Source organism: Haliotis cracherodii, unplaced genomic scaffold (assembly GCF_022045235.1).
Source record: "Haliotis cracherodii isolate W230 unplaced genomic scaffold, xgHalCrac1.p SCAF_44, whole genome shotgun sequence".
Lineage (NCBI taxonomy): Eukaryota > Metazoa > Mollusca > Gastropoda > Lepetellida > Haliotidae > Haliotis > Haliotis cracherodii.
The window spans coordinates 853953-875806 of NW_027266302.1; the positions used below are offsets into that span (position 1 = coordinate 853953).

At 39.6% G+C, this 21854-nt stretch overlaps 1 protein-coding gene across 2 annotated transcripts in view; it reads right to left on the reverse strand.

Moving 5' to 3' along the window:
- LOC139441763 (four and a half LIM domains protein 2-like) overlaps positions 1-21517 on the reverse strand; it is a 130657-nt gene extending 109140 nt beyond the window's left edge. For both annotated transcript variants that reach the window (XM_071222546.1, XM_071222545.1), the window contains exon 1: positions 21415-21517. In XM_071222546.1, coding sequence (XP_071078647.1) covers positions 21415-21504 — 90 coding nt within the window. In that variant the 5' untranslated portion in view covers positions 21505-21517. The remainder of the gene's footprint in view (positions 1-21414) is intronic.
- Positions 21518-21854: the final 337 nt, after the last annotated feature.

Here is a 21854-nt window from a genome sequence, read left to right on the forward strand (position 1 = left end):
TAAGGAGTCGGGATAGACAGTAATCTCGCTAAGTGCAGCTGCAATTACTGAATGTGCATGTTGCTGTAGTGACTTTTCTTTCCTATATTTTCTGAAAGCATGGTCATCATGATCCAGTCATGATAATAATCATCATAATCATCACAACCACCATCATCATTCATCATCATTCATCGTCGTTCCAAACTTTAGTTTCTCAAGACTGATCATCCATGAATGAACACAGAAATAACCCTCCCCATTTATTAGGAATGTCTTGATGAGTGAATGGGTGAGTGTTTGATTATAACTTGATGATGCATCAACAATCTTGGAGCTTTTTGCATCAAGATGAGTGAATGAGTGACTGCTGCACTATGCCACAATCATCCATATTCCATCATTCCTAAACCAGATAATAAAGAGTGGTTGAGAATAAGGGTGCACGGTATTACGGGTATATCGGTAAATTGAAGTTCATTCTTTCCAGGATACACATCACAATATCATGTTTTAATGCTCGGTATATCGGGTGATTTCAAATAGTGATTTTTATCATGTGTTTAATGTTATACACTTGCCAATTATATGTACCTTTGAAATGTTTTTGTAATTCCAAAATGCAAGTCTTTTGTGGCAGTGGTGTAACACCAAGTCACCAAGTCACCTCTGTCCCGGAGCGTGCATACTTGTGCATTTATTGAACGAGTAAACATAATGCTGTTCCAGTATCTTGTTTTGTGCCATTTATGAACTTCAATTCAATGTTCAGATTGTTTCTGAATTAAAAATGTTGAATTATACAATACATTGTGATATGTATGGCAATACGGCCTTGTGCATTGTAAAATATTGTGATACACTTTAAACATCCAATACCCATCCCTAGTTGAGAGCATGAGCAAAGATCCATGCTGTCTGGGTACGGTGGCACACTGTCAGCACACATTGTAAATACCTGACCTTCACTAGTCTGTTCTTGCTACAAGCATGGGCAGCTAGGCTAGGACATATTTTGATCCAGAATTATCAGTATCCAAGAGCTCCAGATAGGTTTTTGGTGTTGTGGGTATTTTACCCATGCATTTTAAAATCATTGGGTATCAGTAATTCTATCTGGGTATTTAAATTTTTGTTACCCACTAGTTTTTACACATGTGGGTATTTAAGTTAAATATTTAAAAACACTTCATATAGACTAGTCCCTGCAAACTGTTGTCGTGTGGGTTCGAGAGCTTTATTGGACTCAAAAATACCGCGATACTTCCACAAGAAAGTGTGACGGCAAATGATCATGATGTAACTGTCATCATGGAGTTCTGCAAGGTTGACGGAATGTCCGTATATAATTTCAAAATAAGTTTGATTTGCTAATCGAATACGCAGGGTTACTTCACAATATTTTGATGATGCTAGTTTTATTTTTGTAGCGTATCTGTAATGTTCGTTGCGTATTGATACGCTTGAATTTTATTTCACTGCATATTTCTGATGCGTATTTTACGCAGAAACACAGCTTATCTGGAGCTCTGGTATCCCCTGATGATGCGTCCCGTGAAGACCTGGGGTAGAATAGGTCTACAGCAACCTATGCTTGCTGTAAAAGAAGACTATGCTTGTCGTAAAAGGCAACTAACGGGATTGGGTGGTCAGGCTCATTGACTTGGTTGATGCATGTCATCGATCCCACATTGCGAGGATCGATGCTCAAGATATCAATCACTGGATTGTCTGGTCCAGACTCGATTATTTACAGACCGCTGTCATACAGCTGGAATATTGCTGAATGTGGGATTAAACAACAAACAAACGAACCAACCAATCCTGATAATGCTGAATTCCAAAAGAAGTTTATTATCAAGAAAGCAGCAAATAAGCATTTAATCACTTTTTTAGTACTCACCAAAGCGCTTTTTACAACCTTCCCCTTAATCTGTCTTGACTTTAGTAATTTCCCCTTATTCTGGCCCATTCCACCCAACACAACCCTGATCATAAATGATTGGTTCTGGAACTTAGTTATTTCTTGGAACAATAATCAAATCATAATATTTTCAATAAAAGCTAGTGTAAAATCCCTTTTATTGTTTCAAACTCTGTACACTCTACTGTGAACATATCAATATTCAGAACATGAAGTTTAATGCCATACCTAAACCATATGCTCTCTCGCAAATTCCAGTCTGTGGTCATTAATCACAAACATGATTCACACATCAAATATAAGCCATACCTATCTCCATTTTATATTACATTAAGAAGTCAATATAATCAAATCAAAAACTTCTAAAATTATTTCACAAATCCAATCGTAGTACTTCAAAATGTGGACATCCAATCTCATACACATGGGAAATTCAGAATTCCAAAGATAATTTTTTTCTAAGTTAACATTTTTCATGTTCTCCTGATTCCATCTCTAAAGGTCAGTCATAACTCACATGCAAAAGGAAAGTCACATCCACAGTTGCTCATACAAAGATCGATACCTCATGATTCATAGACTGACACTAGACATGATCTGTTCCCTTTCAAGAAACACGCTATCTCTCAAACTCTGCAACATATGCAGACACAAAGATGTTCACAAGAAAGAGGGCACAAGTGTCCCAGTGGTCCGACGGAGCCACCAGGATCAACTGGCCAGTCCTGGAGGCTCCAGCAACCACTCATCATTGGTTTCAGATCACAGATTCACTACGAATATGATCCTTGGGCTGCCAGCTTCATACTTCTGGGTTTCACCACTGTGATGACAATCTATGACCTGCATGAGTTCAGTCACAAAAGACTGTAGAGTTCACTCTCCATATCATCATAATAGGGCAGGGATATTGACAAGGTGACCTCAAATTGTAACTCACTCACCTCAAACACATAATCTATCATCATCTGACCTTGACATTGAAAGAGAATGAATAACCACATCTTGTATGTCCACAAAACAACGGTATTCTGTCATCACATGACGAATGCTGAAAGGGTTTAGGTCTGGATCAGGCAAACCAATGACTGATATTACATCTTTAATTGCACACATGGGTACAAGACACAAGTTATTCATAGTAGGGATGGAAGTAAACCAAGAATGTCTACCAGCATGAATAGAGATGACATATAACAATACCCCCAAGAATGTTTGAAACTTGACTTGTCCTTTGGATACCTTTAACATCAACAAAACTGTGCTAATTTACATCCCTGCCCAGGAAGTCCATCAGTGCATGGCTCTGTATGATTGATTGTTTGTTTGTTGCTAAACGCCACACTAAGCAGTATTCCAGCTATATGATGGTTGTCTCGACCAGACAATCCAGTGATTGACATCATGAGCATCGTAATTGGGATCGATGACATGCATCAATCAAGTCAGCGAGCCTGACCACCCGATCCCGTTAGTCACCTCATACAACAAGCATAGTCACCTATTATGGCAAGCATGACTTGCTGAAGACCTATCCTCACCCAAATCTTCAAGGGTTGACTATTACTAAATGAGGTTGTTTATCTTCACCTGCTCAGAGGCCGATATTTGGCCCCAAGTCCTAAGGAAATGTTAGTGAAAGTTCCCAAAATGGAATTTAATATTTCCCAATTCATGTTAATACAGTTACAGAACTTTACTAGAGGTGACAGGTTTATCACTGATAAGACCAATGAAGAAGAAGAGGCATTAACATATACCTTACATTATTGCACTGAATGCAAATAAAAATGTTGAAATACAATGTCCAAATACCTCTGAATTTAGGAAACTAAGAACTTTAAAAAATCCAAATTTGCCTGTCAAAATTACTTAGTTGAGAACCCTGGATAATTCCTTGAAGGGCTTAGCTGTGTCTATTCCCCCCAACCAGTTATCAAGACAATATTCCAGATTAACTGTGGGGCGGTCGGGTAGCCTAGTGGTTAAAGCGTTCGCTCGTCACACCGAAAATCTGGGTTTGATTCCTGACATGGGTACATTGAGTGAAGTCCATTTCTGGTGTCCCCCGCTGGCTGTGATATTTCTGGAATATTGCTAAAAGCGGTGTAAAACCATACTCACTCACCAATTCACTCCAGGTTACACCACGAAAGGTGGAGAAAACCTAAACACCAAATTGCCTTTGAGAGAAACAGTCTGTAAAACAACAGACCACAGAAAGAATTTAAATCCACAATAGAATACAATTTGCAAGCCATAATTTCATTTATAACTGAAATAACTCAAGCGCACAAATCAACAGGGAAACAGAAAACGTCCCAAGTGTGGGATGCATGCCATTGCTAATGGGTTAAAGACGGAGAAGTCACAGACATGTTCTGCCAGTTTGCGGTAAATCAGATAAAACCATAAACCAGGATTACATTCTCTATTGACTTTTTCGTCCATCATGTGAAAATTGGTTTGCTTAGCGCCTGACGAATGTAACAAATGAATGAAAGACATGCCATTCATCATTAGTTACCATGAAAAACATTCTTTATCTTATACAAAATACCATTTATCGATTAATATGTAATAAGAAGTTGAAAATGTTACAAATATCAATATAATCATTGTGATAAATTGAATTTTACAAAAGTATTCTCATACTTCAAGCAGATAGAAATGTAATCAAATCTATCACATCAAGTTTGTTTGAACCATAAAATGTTTTTCATGTCACCATGGCCCCAAAAGGATATTTTCAAGAAATGAGTGAGTGAGTATGATTTTACGCTGCTTTTAGCAATATTCCAGCAATATGATGGTGGAGGACACCAGAAATGAGCGTTACACATTGTATCCATGTTGGGAATCGAACCCGGTTCTTTGGCGTGATGAGCAAATGCTTTAACCACTAGGCTACCTGACTGCCCAATCAAGAAATGTAAAGAACAAGTGTGAGCTACAAATGTTAAAGTTTATCCCTTTCAAAGTTTCAGAAAGTGAGTAACTGAATGTTGTATTATGAGAGCTGAATCAGGCAAACACTTTTGAGGTACCGAGGTACAATCACTCAATCATCCAAGTCAATAGACCTCACCAACAATCCTCAGTGGGTTCAAGCATGGAACTATTCTGCCAAAGAATCCCCATAGGTAGACCGGCATGGTGTTGGGGACCAATTCTGCTATAGAATCCCTACAGGGGGACCGGCATGGTGTTGGGGACCTTTTCTGCTATAGAATCCCTACAGGGAGACCGGGATGGTGTTGGGGACCTATTCTGCTATAGAATTCCCACAGGGAGACCGGCATGGTGTTGGCGAACTATTCTGCTATAGAATCCCTACAGGGAGACCGGTATGGTATTTGGGACCTATTCTGCTATAGAACCCCTACAGGGAGACCGGCATGATGTTGGGGACCTATTCTGCTATAGAATTCCCACAGGGAGACCGGCATGGTATTGGAGACCTATTCTGCTATAGAATCCCTACAGGGACACCTGCATGGTGTTGGAGACCTATTCTGCTATAGAATTCCCACAGGGAGACCGGCATGGTGTTGGGGACCTATTCTGCTATAGAATCCCTACAGGGAGACCGGGATGGTGTTGGGGACCTATTCTGCTATAGAATTCCTACAGGGAGACCAGCATGGTGTTGGGGACCTTTTCTGCTATAGAATCCCTACAGGGACACCGGCATGGTGTTGGCGACCTATTCTGCTATAGAATCCCTACAGGGGGACCGGCATGGTGTTGGGGACCTTTTCTGCTATAGAATCCCTACAGGGAGACCGGGATGGTGTTGGGGACCTATTCTGCTATAGAATTCCTACAGGGAGACCGGGATGGTGTTGAGGACCAATTCTACTATAGAATCCCTACAGGGACACCGGCATGGTGTTGGCGACCTATTCTGCTATAGAATCCCTACAGGGGGACCGGCATGGTGTTGGGGACCTTTTCTGCTATAGAATCCCTACAGGGAGACCGGGATGGTGTTGAGGACCAATTCTACTATAGAATCCCTACAGGGACACCGGCATGGTGTTGGCGACCTATTCTGCTATAGAATCCCTACAGGGAGACCGGCATGGTGTTGGCGAACTATTCTGCTATAGAATCCCCACAGGGAGACCGGCATGGTGTTGGGGACCTATTCTGCTATAGAATTCCTACAGGGACACCGGCATGGTGTTGGGGACCTATTCTGCTATAGAATCCCTACAGGGAGACCGGCATGGTATTTGGGACCTATTCTGCTATAGAATTTCCACAGGGAGACCTGCATGGTGTTGGGGACCTATTCTGCTATAGAATCCCTACAGGGGGACCGGCATGGTGTTGGGGACCAATTCTACTATAGAATCCCTACAGGGAGACCGGCATGGTGTTGGGGACCTATTCTGTGAAACAATTCCCATGAAGAGACAATCATGGTACTTCATTTGCCCTGGAATCCCCACAGGAAGACAAGCAAGGGACATATTCTACCCTTCAATCCCTATGGGGACACAAACATGGGATATATTCTGCAGTGGAATCCCCACGAGGAGGCATGAGCCATATCATGCCTTTGAATCCCCATGGGGAGATAGAGACATATTCTGCCCTGGAATCTCCTTGAGGAGACAAGCATGGGATATATTCTACCCTGGAATCCACACAGGCAGACAAACGTGTAAAATATTCTATCCTGGAATTCCCACATAAGATAAGCATGGGGCATATTCTGCCCTGGAATCCCCACAGAGAGACAAGCATGGGACATTCTGTCCAGGAATCTCTAAAGGGAGACAAGCATGGGATATATGCTACCCTGTAATTCCCATGGACAGACAAACATGTAACATATTCTACCCTGGAATTCCCACGGGGAGACAAGCATGGGACATATTCTGTCCTGGAATCCGTACAGAGAGACAAGGCTGGGCCATATTCTGCCTGGAATCCCTGTAGTGGAAGGTATATGGAGAACAAGTTGTGCCATGTGAAACCACATTGACATGAAGCCTCATGACACGTGTCGAGGGTTTATGACTACTACTAGGTATGACTGCCCTGTGATGTAATAAATTCAAATGCAAGCTGATTGGGTGCTGTAGCAATTCATGATGTATTACCCAAAGTCAGTGCAATTTCAAGAAGCAATCTTCCACCTGCTGTACGGTTATCATGTTCGGCTCATTCCAGCTGACAATTAATGCGTATAATGTGCGCCAATGAAATATAAGAAAGTTATTACAACAAGTCCAACAATGACACAATCCAATCGCATCTATTGATTTTTACCCAAATGTTGTGCAAGTTCCCACCAGGAATTCAACATGTTCAACTTTTATTAGCATGTTGTCATGTTTATATTCACATGTCATAATATCTCTTGGTTGTCAGCCAAACAATGTTTATCTCAGGACCAGCAAAGCAACTTTTGACAAACTTCACCCCAAGTGGCTTAAGAAGCAAAGAGAACTCCAGTATTCACAAGACAACTAAATGGGGATTGGCCCCTTGTAAATGTGTAATTGTAATCGACAGCATGGATTTTCACAAATGCTATCAAACACTGAGTTTGTCTAAGGTTTAGTATTTCAAGTACGTTGTGGTTGTACTCGTCTAGATATGCACAAAGAAATTACCCAATACCCTAAGTGATTACTTAAATGGAAGCTTGTTGATCAGGATGTTTTTACAAAGAGCATTCACATTTGGATCAGTTAGGTCGGGGGGGGGGGGCGCTTCGGAGTAGGACCTGGGGTACCCACAGGACTACCTGGACACGCGGTTACTCACATGATATGATATATTGATTAATGACCACAATAAAACTCCATGGTTTCACTTCAAGTTTCTTATGTTTGCATTTCTTTCTGACTCCATGCATTCTTTTGACTTTAATATCTTGAATAATGATAAAGCTTCAGTTAATTTCAGTGTATGCATTATCAGATTGTTTTATATGTGTATCTAAATTGTTTTTTGGCTAGGGCTCCAGTAAAACAATTCCCAATTGGACATCTTGTACCCAAATCTTAAGGCCTACAGTGGGTACAGGTTAGGGTTGAGTAATAAGGGGCAGGTAACCGGTTGTAAATTTAGAGTGAATGAGTGAATGAGTTGGGTTTAACGCTGCTTTTAACATTATTCCAGTTATATCATGGCGTGTCAGCTTAAAGTGGGAGGAAAGCCCGAAGTGATGCAGGTCTCAGACGTTTACCACATCGGTGAAACCCACGAGCACGGGTATGGTGCTGACAAACCTAGAAACATAATCGGGGCGAACCGGGATTCGAACCCACAATCATAGGTTTCTGGCGTGTCCAGGGGACGCAACTTTGCACAGCGAATCGCGGAGCCTTAGACGACTGGGCCATCCGTGCCCCCTGTAAATTTAGACTCATCCCAGCCCCAGTTTCTACGTAGCTGTATACATGTATTATGGTTCTGTTCGGATGAACAAAACCTTCCAAATGGCGTGCTGGTTTTCTTGGAGGAATTAGTCAGAAAAGAGCCGGAGTAACAGGAGACTAATCACAATTTTATTTACAAGAACAATTAACAATGAACAATTTACAATATCTTAGAATATAGCTGAGGGTGCCATGGATTCGGTACAACCCTCTGGGCTGTGGGAGAGAGATCTACTTGGTTAGAGCGACAAACCCCTTCTGCTTAACATTTTGCTTCTGTGTGTATTTAAAAAAACTTAGAACAATAAAAAGGAATATGATTGGTTGATACACGATGGGGTGTGCCTTATGGTTAATGAATGGCTAGACAGAGGGGAATACTTAATCCTGTTAATCCTGTTGGACTGGCAGTAATCTTGGTGACATATTTACTGGGTGCTTTGAAAGAGATTATGATGTCATTATTGATGAGCTTGTTTGGGGGCTAATCCTTAATGAGTCTAAATTGAAGTAATTGCTGAATGTTATTCTAATATAGGTGATGACAGATTTACTAAAATATAATAGTTCAAGGCAATCAATAAGACTATGTAGACATATCTTTTGTCTTATTGGATATTATGTCTGGGAGATGGGATCTTGATACCTTAGGATAGTATTTATGTAAAAGCTTTAAATCTATTAAACTATGCAGACATAACTTTTGTCTTATTGAATAGTATGTCTAGGAGATGTGTTCTCGTTACCTTAGGCTAGCATCTATCTAAAAAGCTATAACTGAAACTACTTATATTTTATATATGCATTTTATATAAAAATGATAAGTGTTACTTGCTAAATTATAATCATATGAAATGATGTATAAATATTACACCATGATAACTCATAAAAGCACTTGATGTGGATCTAATTATTATATGAAAACTTAGTATATATGTTATATCATGATACATGTATCGCTCACAGCTGAGTCAGCTAGTTAAGGGTTTGAAACTGCCTTCAGCATTATTCCGGCAACACCATGACAGGTACACCAGAAATGGGTTTCAAACATTGTACCCTGCTACAGAGCCAAAATGTAAAGTAATACTATATTGTTCATAGCTTTTGTAACAATCGAATGTAAAATGATAATCAAAGCATTTGGAAATATACCACACTTGCTTCAGTTGAGTTTGGAATATGGAAATAAAACTGAATATAATTCCTCATCTCATTCAACATGTATTGGCCATCTCATGACTTTGCCATTGACGTCAAATCATGCCTTTCCCAAAAAGTCAAAGATTTCTTTGCACGTTCCATTAAATGGTAATGAAAAGATTTGGATGACATCGCAAACTGTATCTTTTTACGATAATCAGGCCATTTTGAAGTATTCTTGCCCCGACAGAAATAGTTTTAATTGATCTCACAACAGACAGGCCATGCAAGATATGGACTATGAAATGATCAACCCAGTTTTGCATGGATCAAAATTGCCACATTAAAACTGCAGCTGCATGCTGTATGTATAATTCACAAAGCCAAAGCAATATACGCCAATCTCTACTGAACAAGTTTTCAGGAAGCTAGTTTATTCATGTATGAAACAATGGTTTCTGGCAACGATGATGCAGACTTGTGATTACCCAGCATGCTTTGTGACTCTCAATGCGTAGCTAATCATCGACTACAGGTGATCTGGAATGTCTGCACAGAATCACCAGACAATCCTGTCAGGAAACACACTCGCCTATCAGAAATATTGACGTTTGTTTCCTTGGGACAAGACACAATGAAATCTGATGCCAATCTACACATAACCATTATAAACTCTTTTGATGATTCAGTCAAAACAAGAATACTTAGATGAAAGCGTCTAGAACAAGTAATTATGTCCAGAAATATCACTCAGACAGAATAAAGAATAATTTCATGAGAAAATATTACACCTTACCAGCTTACAAAGTGGTTTCTATAGTTAAAACACAATTGTCATAACAGCGCAAACCAGGAGTAGACATATCTGAGAGCAGGGTTTTCCTCATGCTTATACATCAGCATCATACGATCGATCATTATAAAGACAGAGCTCCAGATAAGCTGTGTATCTGCGTGAAATACACATCAGAAATGCAGAAATACGCAGTCATATAACATCCAAGCGTATCAAGTGCGCAACGAACATTACAGATACGCTACAAAATTAAAACTTGTGCGTATCATCAAAATATTGTGAAGTAACCCTGCGTATTCGATTAGCAAATCAGCAACTTTTTTTGAAATTATAAACGGGCATTCCATCAACCTTGCCAAACTCCACGATGACACTCACATCATGATCATTTGCCATCACTCTTTCTTGTGGAAGTATCGCAGTATTTTTGAGTCCTATAAAGCTCTCGGACCCACACGACAACAGTTTGCAGGGACTAGATGAATAGTGTTTTTAAATATTTAACTTAAATACCCACATGTGTAAAAACTAGTGGGTAACAAAAATTTGAATACCCAGATAGAATTACTGATACCCAATGATTTTAAAATGCATGGGTAAAATACCCACAACATCAAAAGCTTATCTGGAGCTCTGTAAAGATGTACATAAATGTCTCTCAAAAAGGAAACAGTAGGCATGTATGGATAAACTGTGTTTGTCTGTTGCTTAACGCTGAACTCAGCAATATTCCAGCCAAATGACAGTGGTCTTGAAATAATCAAGTCTGGACCAGGCAATGCAGTGATTGGCATCAATCCATGCAATTGGGATATGACATGCATCAACCATGTCAGAGAGCCCGACCACCCGATCTAGTTAGTTTCCTCTTACAACAAGAATAATTGCATCTCATGACAAACATGGGTTGCTGAAGACCAATTCTAACCCGGATCTTCATGGGTGTGGGAAAAGTGTGACATCCTTCTACCCACCATTAGGGTTATCGGGTTAGGTCCACAGCAACCTGTGCTGGTCGTAAGACTGACTGACTGAGTATGGTTTTACGCTGCTTTTAGCAATATTCCAGAAATATCAGGGCGGGGGACACCAGAAATGGGCTTCGTACATAGTACCCATATCAGAAATCGAACCCGGGTCTTCGGCGTCACAAGCAAACGCTTTAACCACTAGGCTACCCGACCGCCCCTCTGGTCGTAAGAGGCAACAATACGGATCAGATGGTTAGGCTTGGTGACTTTGTTGTGTGTCATCTTACCAAGAGAGCACAGGACATACATAATACCATCAACTGGGCTGGCTGGTTCACAGTCAATTATTTACATGCTGCCACAACCTAACTGTAATGCTGTTGAGTGCTGCACTATTAAAATAATAAACAAATATACTTCTTCCCATACCGTCCATCAGGTATCAGAAGCCTTACCAATGATCCCATATTCTATTGTTTTATGCTTCTTTTCCCTATTCATTGGCTGGAAGGATCTGGGGAATGTCTTTTTTTGGTCATTACATTTTTTTAACTTACCAGAGAATATAGCAGTGTGAGGATTTGAAACCATTTGCACATATCTAAATATGATGTTTGTGAACATTACCTATGCCAAATATTTGTTGCAGCCAACACAATCAGAGTGAGTGAGTATGGTTTTACGCCGCTTTTAGCAATATTCCAGCAATATCAAGGCGGGGGACACCAGAAATGGACTTCACACATTGTACCCATGTCGGGAATCGAACCCGGATCTTCGGCGTGATGACCGAACGCTTTAACCACCAGGCTACCCGACCGCCCCCAACACAATCAGAAGTAAGTTTCCTTACAGTGTAAATGAACAATAATTTTCTGAAATTCAAATACGAAAGTATCAAATTTCATCAATGAAATATAGTCAATACTGCTTTCATTGTAAATACACCAAGAGACCAAGCAAAAGTAAAGTATGGTATTCATCAAGGAGGAAAATTCTATTTCAAACTTATGTTTAATGTAGAAACACCTTGAACATCAAATTCTGTTAGAATTACATGTCTGGTAAATGCTCCAGCCAAGAAACTGTTAGTTAAGCAAACTGCCATTTGGGCAGTCAATATTTTCATCCTCAATTGTCAATCAATATACCCAAATATCTTCACTTGAAAACTTCACTAGGCGAATCAGTACCACAAGGCTATCTAATGTTGAGTGAAATCGCGAGCAATTCATTAAATTACCCAACCTGTGGCTAATCCAAAGGGCCGCTAAGCAGTTCAAGTTGAGAAGGTGCAGAATCTTGTTTTAATCAGTATTCTAGACAAGGGTCAGAATATTAACTTCTTTTTGTGCACGATGAGCGTTCATTATTGTGAATGTGAAGTTAAACTTAACTCTGCCTTGCTGGTTTTAAACATAGACACAAGGGGTACCTAAAATATAAAACTCAAATTGGGAAATCATGGAAGAAAAGAGTCAGAAATAGACATTTATTTCAATTAGAAATTAGAAACATCACATCACTCTCAGTATTTTGTTCATAATACACAGTTTTGAAGTACAAATGTGAATGTATTGTAATTTCTACAAACTGAAAAAGTTGGAAGAATGATGTTGGATGATAAATAAAATCCCACCCTCGTGTCTTTTGATATCAAATATATCAACACTTGTTGATAAAAGTGGAAAAAAAACCACGGAAGCCTCGGAGTTTCCCCACTTTTATCAACTCGTGTTGATATATTTGATATCAAAAGACACTCGGGTGAGATTCTCTATTTATTACTTGCCCATGAAGAGATGACCCGTTTAATAAACATACAGCTGTATTACACATTGTGTAATACCAAAACGTGTGCTCATGTACTCTCGGGACACGTTTCACGAACAAATATTGAACGCTCTCAACATCCCTTGGCTTATTCAAAGACATTGCGTGTGGAGTTGATAGATCACTGAGAGGATCTTATGAACACTCGATGACCCCAGCAACCTTGCTGCTAGGCTGACGTCACATGGCATTGTTTCGCCGATGGATCTTGCAACAAAATTCCACAAATTACGCCATTGGGTATTGTGACGTTATTGTTAACTTTGAGGTGCAAGGCCCGCTCCACAAGGCGATCGTATTGTAGCGCAACGACAGTCGTTAGTCTAAGTTAAAGTATGTGAGTTGCGATAGTCTTAGCCCTACGATAATTTTGTGAATTCTAAAGGTGGACCGTTGTATGGTATTAAATTAAACGTTTGACATGTTTTGAAATATTATTCTGTTAAACTCAATTGGACTATGCCGTGGATCGTGTAGGTGTCAGCCTATTCATACTGAACAGTATAATTCTAAAAATGTTATAAATGACAAGTAATAAATAAAATACTAAACTCGCTCCCGCGTAAAACCAATTTTATGAAACTCGTGAATAGTTGTGGTATCTGACTCGCTTTCGCTCGTCAGATACCACAACTATTCACTTGTTTCATAAAATTGGTATTACACGGGAGCTCGTTTAGTATTCCATATTTATCATCCCAAAACAGGCTTCCACAGCATTGTAGCTATCGCTGCAATGAAATTGCATCACAATGTTTTGCAGACCATTGTGATGTCATTGGTTACCATGATGTCACAATCAAATGAAATCACTCATGGCTCTGCTTCTGAAGTTGTTAGCAATACTTTTTACACTTAAGACACTGCTTATTACTGTCTACAAACTGAAAAAGTTGCATGAATGATGTTGGATGATAAATAAAATCTCACCCTCGTGTCTTTTGACATCAAATATATCATGAAAAATCTGTCACTGCTTTAAAGATATGCTCTGGAAACGAATTACGGACAGACAGACACAGATTCTCTCTCTCTCTCACACACACACACACACACACACACACACACACAGATACAGAATTAAGTGTATCATATACTGCATTATTGTCTCAAATGTGACAGTAAATCTTTTCACCACTTCTTGATCATTCAAATGACAGCAATATCAAACATTTTCAAATCTAGCACAGGTCTCAGAACAGAAATTCCAATTAGCAAAAGAAAAATCTGATAATTATATAAAAATATTATTTGAATAGACAATTTAGAATTGTTTCAATAAGCTAGTTACACAATTAAAAACAGACGTTCATTTGACAATTCTCACTGCCTGCTCCCAACTGAAAGTAGGCAGTCACAGGAGGGGGAAAGCACATCAAGGGAGGTAACTCAACTGCTCCTAATACTCAAGACCTAGCCTTTGTATCAAAACACCTGGGCCCACTTGCACAAAGCGATCTTAGCACTACAACTATTGTAAGCCTATGTTAAAGTATGGGAGTTACGGTCATCTTAGCGCTAAGATCGCTTTGTGCAAGTGGGCCCTGGTAGCAGATACTACAGACTTATTACTCCAATTACATAACTTTTAGAGATGAGAAAACGTTGACAGCATTATAATAACAAAATTTCCAATCATCAGTGTGTGGTATTTTAGAATTTTGTATTGAACTATGACTGAAAGACAAACTCACTTGACAGTTGACTCTTTAAGATTAACAAGATAAACTGACTGTCTTTGTTATGACCTTGATGTTAATCAAATGCTGTAGAAACATCACCTCAAGACATGACAAAAACACCATAGCATCATAAATATTTCATAACATGCAAAGACACCACCGTGCACACATTCATGCAACCTTGCATCCCTTTACTTTTCCCCTGCTCCTAAAGTGACTGAGTGAGTTCCAGTATCACAGCGTGTCAGCTTAATGTGGGAGGAAAGCCTGAAGTGATGCAGGTCTCGGACGTTTACTACTTTGGTGAAACCCACAAGCAAGGGTATGGTGCTGACAGCGAATAATGGCGCCTTAGATGACTGTGCCAAATGTACCAGCTGTGCCCCCCCTAACTGGTTCAGAAGAAGTAACAATGTATCAATTAATTCAAGTCTGTGAAACCAATTAAACACCATGACATCATAGTTTCATAATATGCAGTGACACCACTGTACATACATTCATTCAATCTTGAATCCTGTTACTTTTACCCAACTGCTAAAGAGTGAGTGAGTATGGTTTTACGCCGCTTTAGGAATATTCCAGCAATATCAGGGCGGGGGACACCAGAAATGGGCTTCACACATTGTACCCATGTCGGGAATCGAACCTCGGTCTTCTGCGTGACGAGCGAACGCTTTAACCACGAGGCTACCCGACCGCCCGTACTGCTTAAGAAGCTACACTGTACTAATTCATCAGTATATCGATCTGTAGACTCTCAAACTATCAAGTGAGTGAGTGAGTGAGTGAGTGAGTGGGTGGGTGGGTGGGTGGGTTGGTTGGTGAGTGAGTGGGTGGGTGGGTGGGTGAGTGAGTGAGTGAGTGAGTGGGTGGGCGGGTGGGTGAATGAGTGAGTGAGTGAGTGAGTTGGATGGGTACAACACCGCTTTGAACACTATTCCAGTTATATCACGGCATGAGAGCTTGATGTGGGAGGAAAGACCGAAGTGATGCAGGCCTTAGACATTTACCACTTTGGTGAAACCCATGAGCTCGGGTAAGGTGCTCAGAAACTCAGAAACAGAATCAGGGTGAACTGGGATTCAAATAAATCCACAAGGAATAACTTCATGTGTATTTACCTCTTTAATCATGAGTTGCCAATTTTTTTGTCAAGAGCAAGCAATATCTCTTTACAAACTCCACTGCCTTCTCTCAGGTTAAAATTGATTTTAAGTACCAACAAAATAAAAGAAGACTACTGAAAATACAAGATAAAATATATTGAAAACGTCAAGATAAAATAACTTTATGACAGTTTAAGTCATAACAAACCACTCCTCTCTACAACTTCAGGATAAATTCATCTACAAGCCTCCAGGTAAGGAGATTGGCTGAGTCTGCCATCAACCTGTCAAGGTTTGATTAGAGATTTAGTTACAGCATGTCAAGCAAATCCTTGTTTGGAGGACTTGTCTGTGCAAACAGGGATAGCTCTAGACTTTGGAATTCAATCCTCAAGTTCCACTAACACAAACTGACTTAACATCAACTACATATTTTTAAAGTAGCGTGATATGCTCTGAAGCACTACACAAAAGCTGACTGCGGTGGCTCAGAACACCTGCACATATTTATGTAACATTCACTGCAAATTGTTTCAGTTTAACTGCTCTCACCTTTACCATGTTTTACAGGCTTTGTCAAGATTTCTTCAGATCTGTGTTGATCTTTTATAATTTGAAGTCTTAATAGTTGTTTGAAACATAATATTCTACTTTTTCATAAACAGTGTTTTACAAGCCATCATTTTCTGCCAAGCAGCACTAAACAAATAAATAAAGCCTCTTTATTGAGGGTTAAAAAAGAGATAACAAAAACAAGTCATAACAAATTTGTGGTGAGGCTATTAAATATTTCTTGATCTTACTCAACAAGTTGGTCGATGATTGATTCAAACAGAACTTCAAAACATGAACACCAGAGAATAATTAGTCTTGAATGTCTGCCGAAAAAGATTCAATAGGACGTAATAGCCAAAATAGTGAAAAATGAAGTTATATAAATGGGTAACTGAAAATCAGTGATGACACCAGGTGTTCACGAAAAGGTTAAATGTCTCCTGCTGTACCGATAGCACACATCATGTTATCTTCATGCTTGTGAAGGGGCGGTCAGTAGCCTAGTGGTTAAAGTGTTTGTTCGCCACACCGAAGACCTGGGTTCGATTCCCGACATGGGTACAATGTGTGAAGCCCATTTCTGGTGTCCCCAGCCATGATATTGCTGGAATATTGCCAAAAGCAGTGTAAAACCATACTCACTCACTTACTTACTCATACGTGTGAAAAACAACTAAACAGTATGGTTGGCCCTGTTTTGTGATGGCCAGTAACATCCAATTGATGAATAATAAGTTTGCTTTATCATGGTATGATAGTAAAGTGCCTATTGATATTTGATAGTCAAGTGGTATTATATCATTGTTTAAATCTGTGACAGAAAGGACACCAAATACGTAGGGTTAATTCCCAGTACATGTGAGTTTCCTCCCTCACTGGGAGAAGACACAGTATTGATCTCAAAGTATCCTGCCAAAACATATAGGAAGATCCCTGGACATCGTGGTCAATTTGATAGCTTTCAGAATTTGTGGAGGTCAATTTTGTGCCTAAATGTGATGGAACTGCCAGGACTGTGTGCATTTATTAAAGCTGATACAAGTCTGTTATTACCCATCTCTATCACGTGTATTGGGGACAGCCTTGTGATTGATGAATGATGATCGTTAACTTTGTGGGTATTATATGGCACTTTTCATATCACACCCATATCAACCTTACACAGTCATATTACACCCCATATCAACCTTACACACCCATATTACATTTCATATCCGCCTTACACACCCATATTACACATGTCTTCATGGAGTTGGCTCTTTTGTTTCTACACCCTGATTAGATAACAACATACATCTGTATCTCCCTCCTCAATATACACAGACTAAATAACACTATACATCTACATCTCCCTCCCAAATATACACAGACTAGATAACTGTAACTATCTGAATCTCCCTCTCCAGTACAGCCTGCCTAGAAAACAATATACATATGTATCTCCCTCCCAAATATACACTGACTAGATAATTGTAAACATCTGAATCTCCCTCTCCAGTACACCCTGCCTAGATAGAAATATACATCTGTGTCTCTCTCCCAAATACACCCTGACTAGATAATAATATACATCTGTATCTCCCTCACCAATACACAAAGGCTAGATACCAATATACATCTGTATCTCCCTCCCAAATATACACTGACAAGATAACAATATACATCTGTATCTCCTGCCCAATACATACTGACTAAATAACAACATACATCTGTATCTCCCTCCCAAATATAAACTGACTAGATAATTGTAAACATCTGAATCTCCCTCTCCAGTACACCCTGACTAGATAATAATATACCTCTGTATCTCTCTCTCAAATACACACTGACTAGATAACTGTAAACATCTGAATCTCCCTCTCCAGTACACCCTGCCTAGATAAAAATATGCATCTGTATCTCCCTCCCAAATACACCCTGACTAGATAACAATATACATCTGTATCTCCCTCCCAAATACACCCTGACTAGATACCGGGGTAACATACATCTGTATCTCCCTCCCCAGTACACCCTGACTAAATAGCAACATACATCTGCATCACCCTGACTAGAAAACAATATACATCTGTATTTCCCTCCCCAGTTCACCCAGACTAGATAATAATATATATCTGTATCTCCCTCCCAAATACACCCAGACTAGATAACAACACACATCTGTATCTCCCTCCCCAGTATACCCTGACTAAATAGCAACATACATCTGCATCACCCTGACTAGATAACAATATACATCTGTATTTCCCTCCCCAGTTCACCCAGACAAGATAACAGTAAACATCTGTATCTCCTTCCCAAATAGACCTTGACTAGATAATAATATACATCTGTATCTCCCTTCCCAATACACCCTGAATAGATAATAATATACATCTGTATCTCCCTCCCAAATACACCTTGACTAGATAATAATATACATCTGTATCTCCCTCCCAAATACGCCTTGACTAGATAATAATATACATCTGTATCTCCCTCACCAATACACAAAGGCTAGATACCAATATACATCTGTATCTCCCTCCCAAATATACACTGGCAACATACCAATATACATCTGTATCTCTTGCCCAATACACACTGACTAAATAACAATATACACCTGTATCTCTCTCCCAAAACACCATGGCTAAATAGCAATATACATCTGCACCTCCCTTCCCAATACACAAAGGCTAGATACCAATATACATCTGTATCTCCCTCCCAAATATACACTGACAAGATAACAATATACATCTGTATCTCCTCTCCCAATACACCCTGACTAGATAATAATATATATCTGTATCTCTTCCCCGAATACACTGCTATCTGTTTATTGTTATTTAGTCTACTGGGGAGTGAGTTATGAATGGATTTGTCAATACATGTACTGAAACTCAAATTCTCCTGTGAACCCACACTAACAGGTACTTGCTCCACCACCCTTATGATAAATGTTTACTGATAACCACCCACACATCAGGTATCAAACTAACACATTATATGGACATATTCTTTCTCTCTGTGTACGATAATACACTTAATCAGCTAGGTCACACAATTGTTTGATGGGTCAGTGTGACCCACACAACGATGTGGCCGAACATCCAACAGTGTTTGACATGCACAATGTCCTGGTGGTACCCACTCCCAGTAGTAGATCAACATCACATGCTTTCACTGACAAACAGATGGATACATCCTGTTTAAACCATTAGACACTTTGTTACTTGAACATGTTCTCAGATGTTAACAAGGACACTGAAACTATTGTTGAGACTGTCATTGCGTTTACCTCAAACAGCTCTAGAGTTAAAGTCGACTTAATGACCATCTCTGAATATATACTAGGGTGCATAAACCTGACCTGCAATTGCAGATTTGAAAAGGTGATCTTTTCATTATTGAATTGAGTAAGGGGATGACTAGACTAATATCTTGTCTCTGAAATGAACATATTTTACAGAAAAGAAACAGTTGTTAAAATATAGTTGTAGAATATAATAAAAAGGAGACCAGAGACTTGCCAAACATTATAGACTTGCGTGGGCTTCATTTGATATATTTTTTCAGTGTCTGTATGACAGACTAGGGGGCGATTGAAAATTATGTTATGCCAGTCAGCAATATTCCAGCTACATGACGGCGGTATGTAAATAATCGAGTCTGGACTAGACAATCCAGTGACTGATATCATGAGCATCAATCCACGCAATTGGGATCGATGATATGCTTCAACCAAGTCAGCGAACCTGACCACCCGATCCCGTTAGTCGCCACTTAGGACAAGCATAGTCAACTTTTACAGTTGCTGAAGACCTATTCTACCCTGGATCTTCACGGGTCACAACCATTGTCACCCAAGTGTAGACCCAGAGAGATTATCAGGAAGAATACTGGATTGTTTATAAGGTCCAGTTGTCAGAATGGCAACTTTGACGGATGGCAAGGACGTGTTAACATTTCAGTCTCTTCACTCTTCCCCTAGTGATGTCATGATAGTGGTGCTGCAGCTGTATCTCCCCAGACACCAAGAGACCTCTGCATGACAAGCAAACACATGAAACACATGCCCACTAAGACAATAGTAGCTTGTGAGTGAATTTGATTTTAGTAATATTCCAGTAAGATTACAGTAAGGCTAACATCCCTAAAGGATAGATGTGTCATTTTCTTAAATAAAAGGCTGCGGTCTGGTGGCCTAGTGGTTAAAGCGTTTGCTCGTTATGCCGAAGAACCGGGTTTCGATTCCCGACATGGGTACAATGTGTGAAGCCCATTTCTTGGTGTCCCCCGCCGTGATATTGCTGGAATGTTGCTAAAAGCGGCGTAAAACCACACTCACTCTCTCTTGAATAAAACATGGGTCATCTTTATTATATTGTAAGCAAACACTCTGACTACTGGGCTATGCCACTTCTCAAGGAAAAGAAACGAATCTGCTTGAACGTCTTATCATACTCTGACAACAGTTTTTAACAGGAATAATAATAATAATAATAATGGTTTTCTTGTAAAAATCATATTGTAGGTGCTGATTATGATATGCCTTTAAGATGGGATAACGGCAAGGTAAATTCAACCCACATGACATAACTGACAACACACACGCAAACATATATCAATATTATTAAAACTGATATATGTTGACTGACATGCCAAAGACACGCGAGACTGAAATGAATCGGGGGTTGTCATATCAACTTGGGGGAAAAGTGTAGCACGTGCTGGTCGTGCACTCAGCATCAAATTGTAGTTGCCATCACCGTCAGTAAATTTAATGTCGAGAGACAAATAACTCCCCGTGAGTGTCGTATCCATGGAGAAATGTCCACTCAAGCGTCTTACAAGTCGCGTCACTTTATATTACACCTGTTGGCTACAGAAAGGTGCGAGAGTTTGGATCGTCTGCCTTGCATACCTAGCACCTGTTCATGGGATGAATCAATGCGTCTTTAATTAAAACTGAAAACGATGTGACAGAAAGATTGTAAAAGTTGTTGAATATTTATCACGATCTCGTTTACTCCTACCTTGGCTCTTGCGATAGTGTTCACATCTAAAATATCCCCGAAATCGTCCGCTAAAGACCCATTCACCTGCACGGTTATATCGTCTGCCATGCTTGTGACGATAGTGTCGTGTGCAAAAATGAAACTGTCCGTCGACAGTGTTGACAGAGCCAAAAGATAATGTTTCAAAATCCTGCAAGCTTGTTTATTTCTGTTAACACTTTATATTCTAAAGTCATAATGAATCTCTTTTCATCATCTCTAATCAATAAACTGTCTTTTATGTTCGTGAAGCGCAGATTGACTTGTAATCCATTGGGCATGTGATATAACGTTTATTAACCCCTGTGGTATAACAACGGCCTCCGGTGGCCAGTGATTATCCATATAAGTATGCATATATTTCGGAATATTAAATTATATAACATGCAGTATGATACATATAATCTGTTCCATTCAGC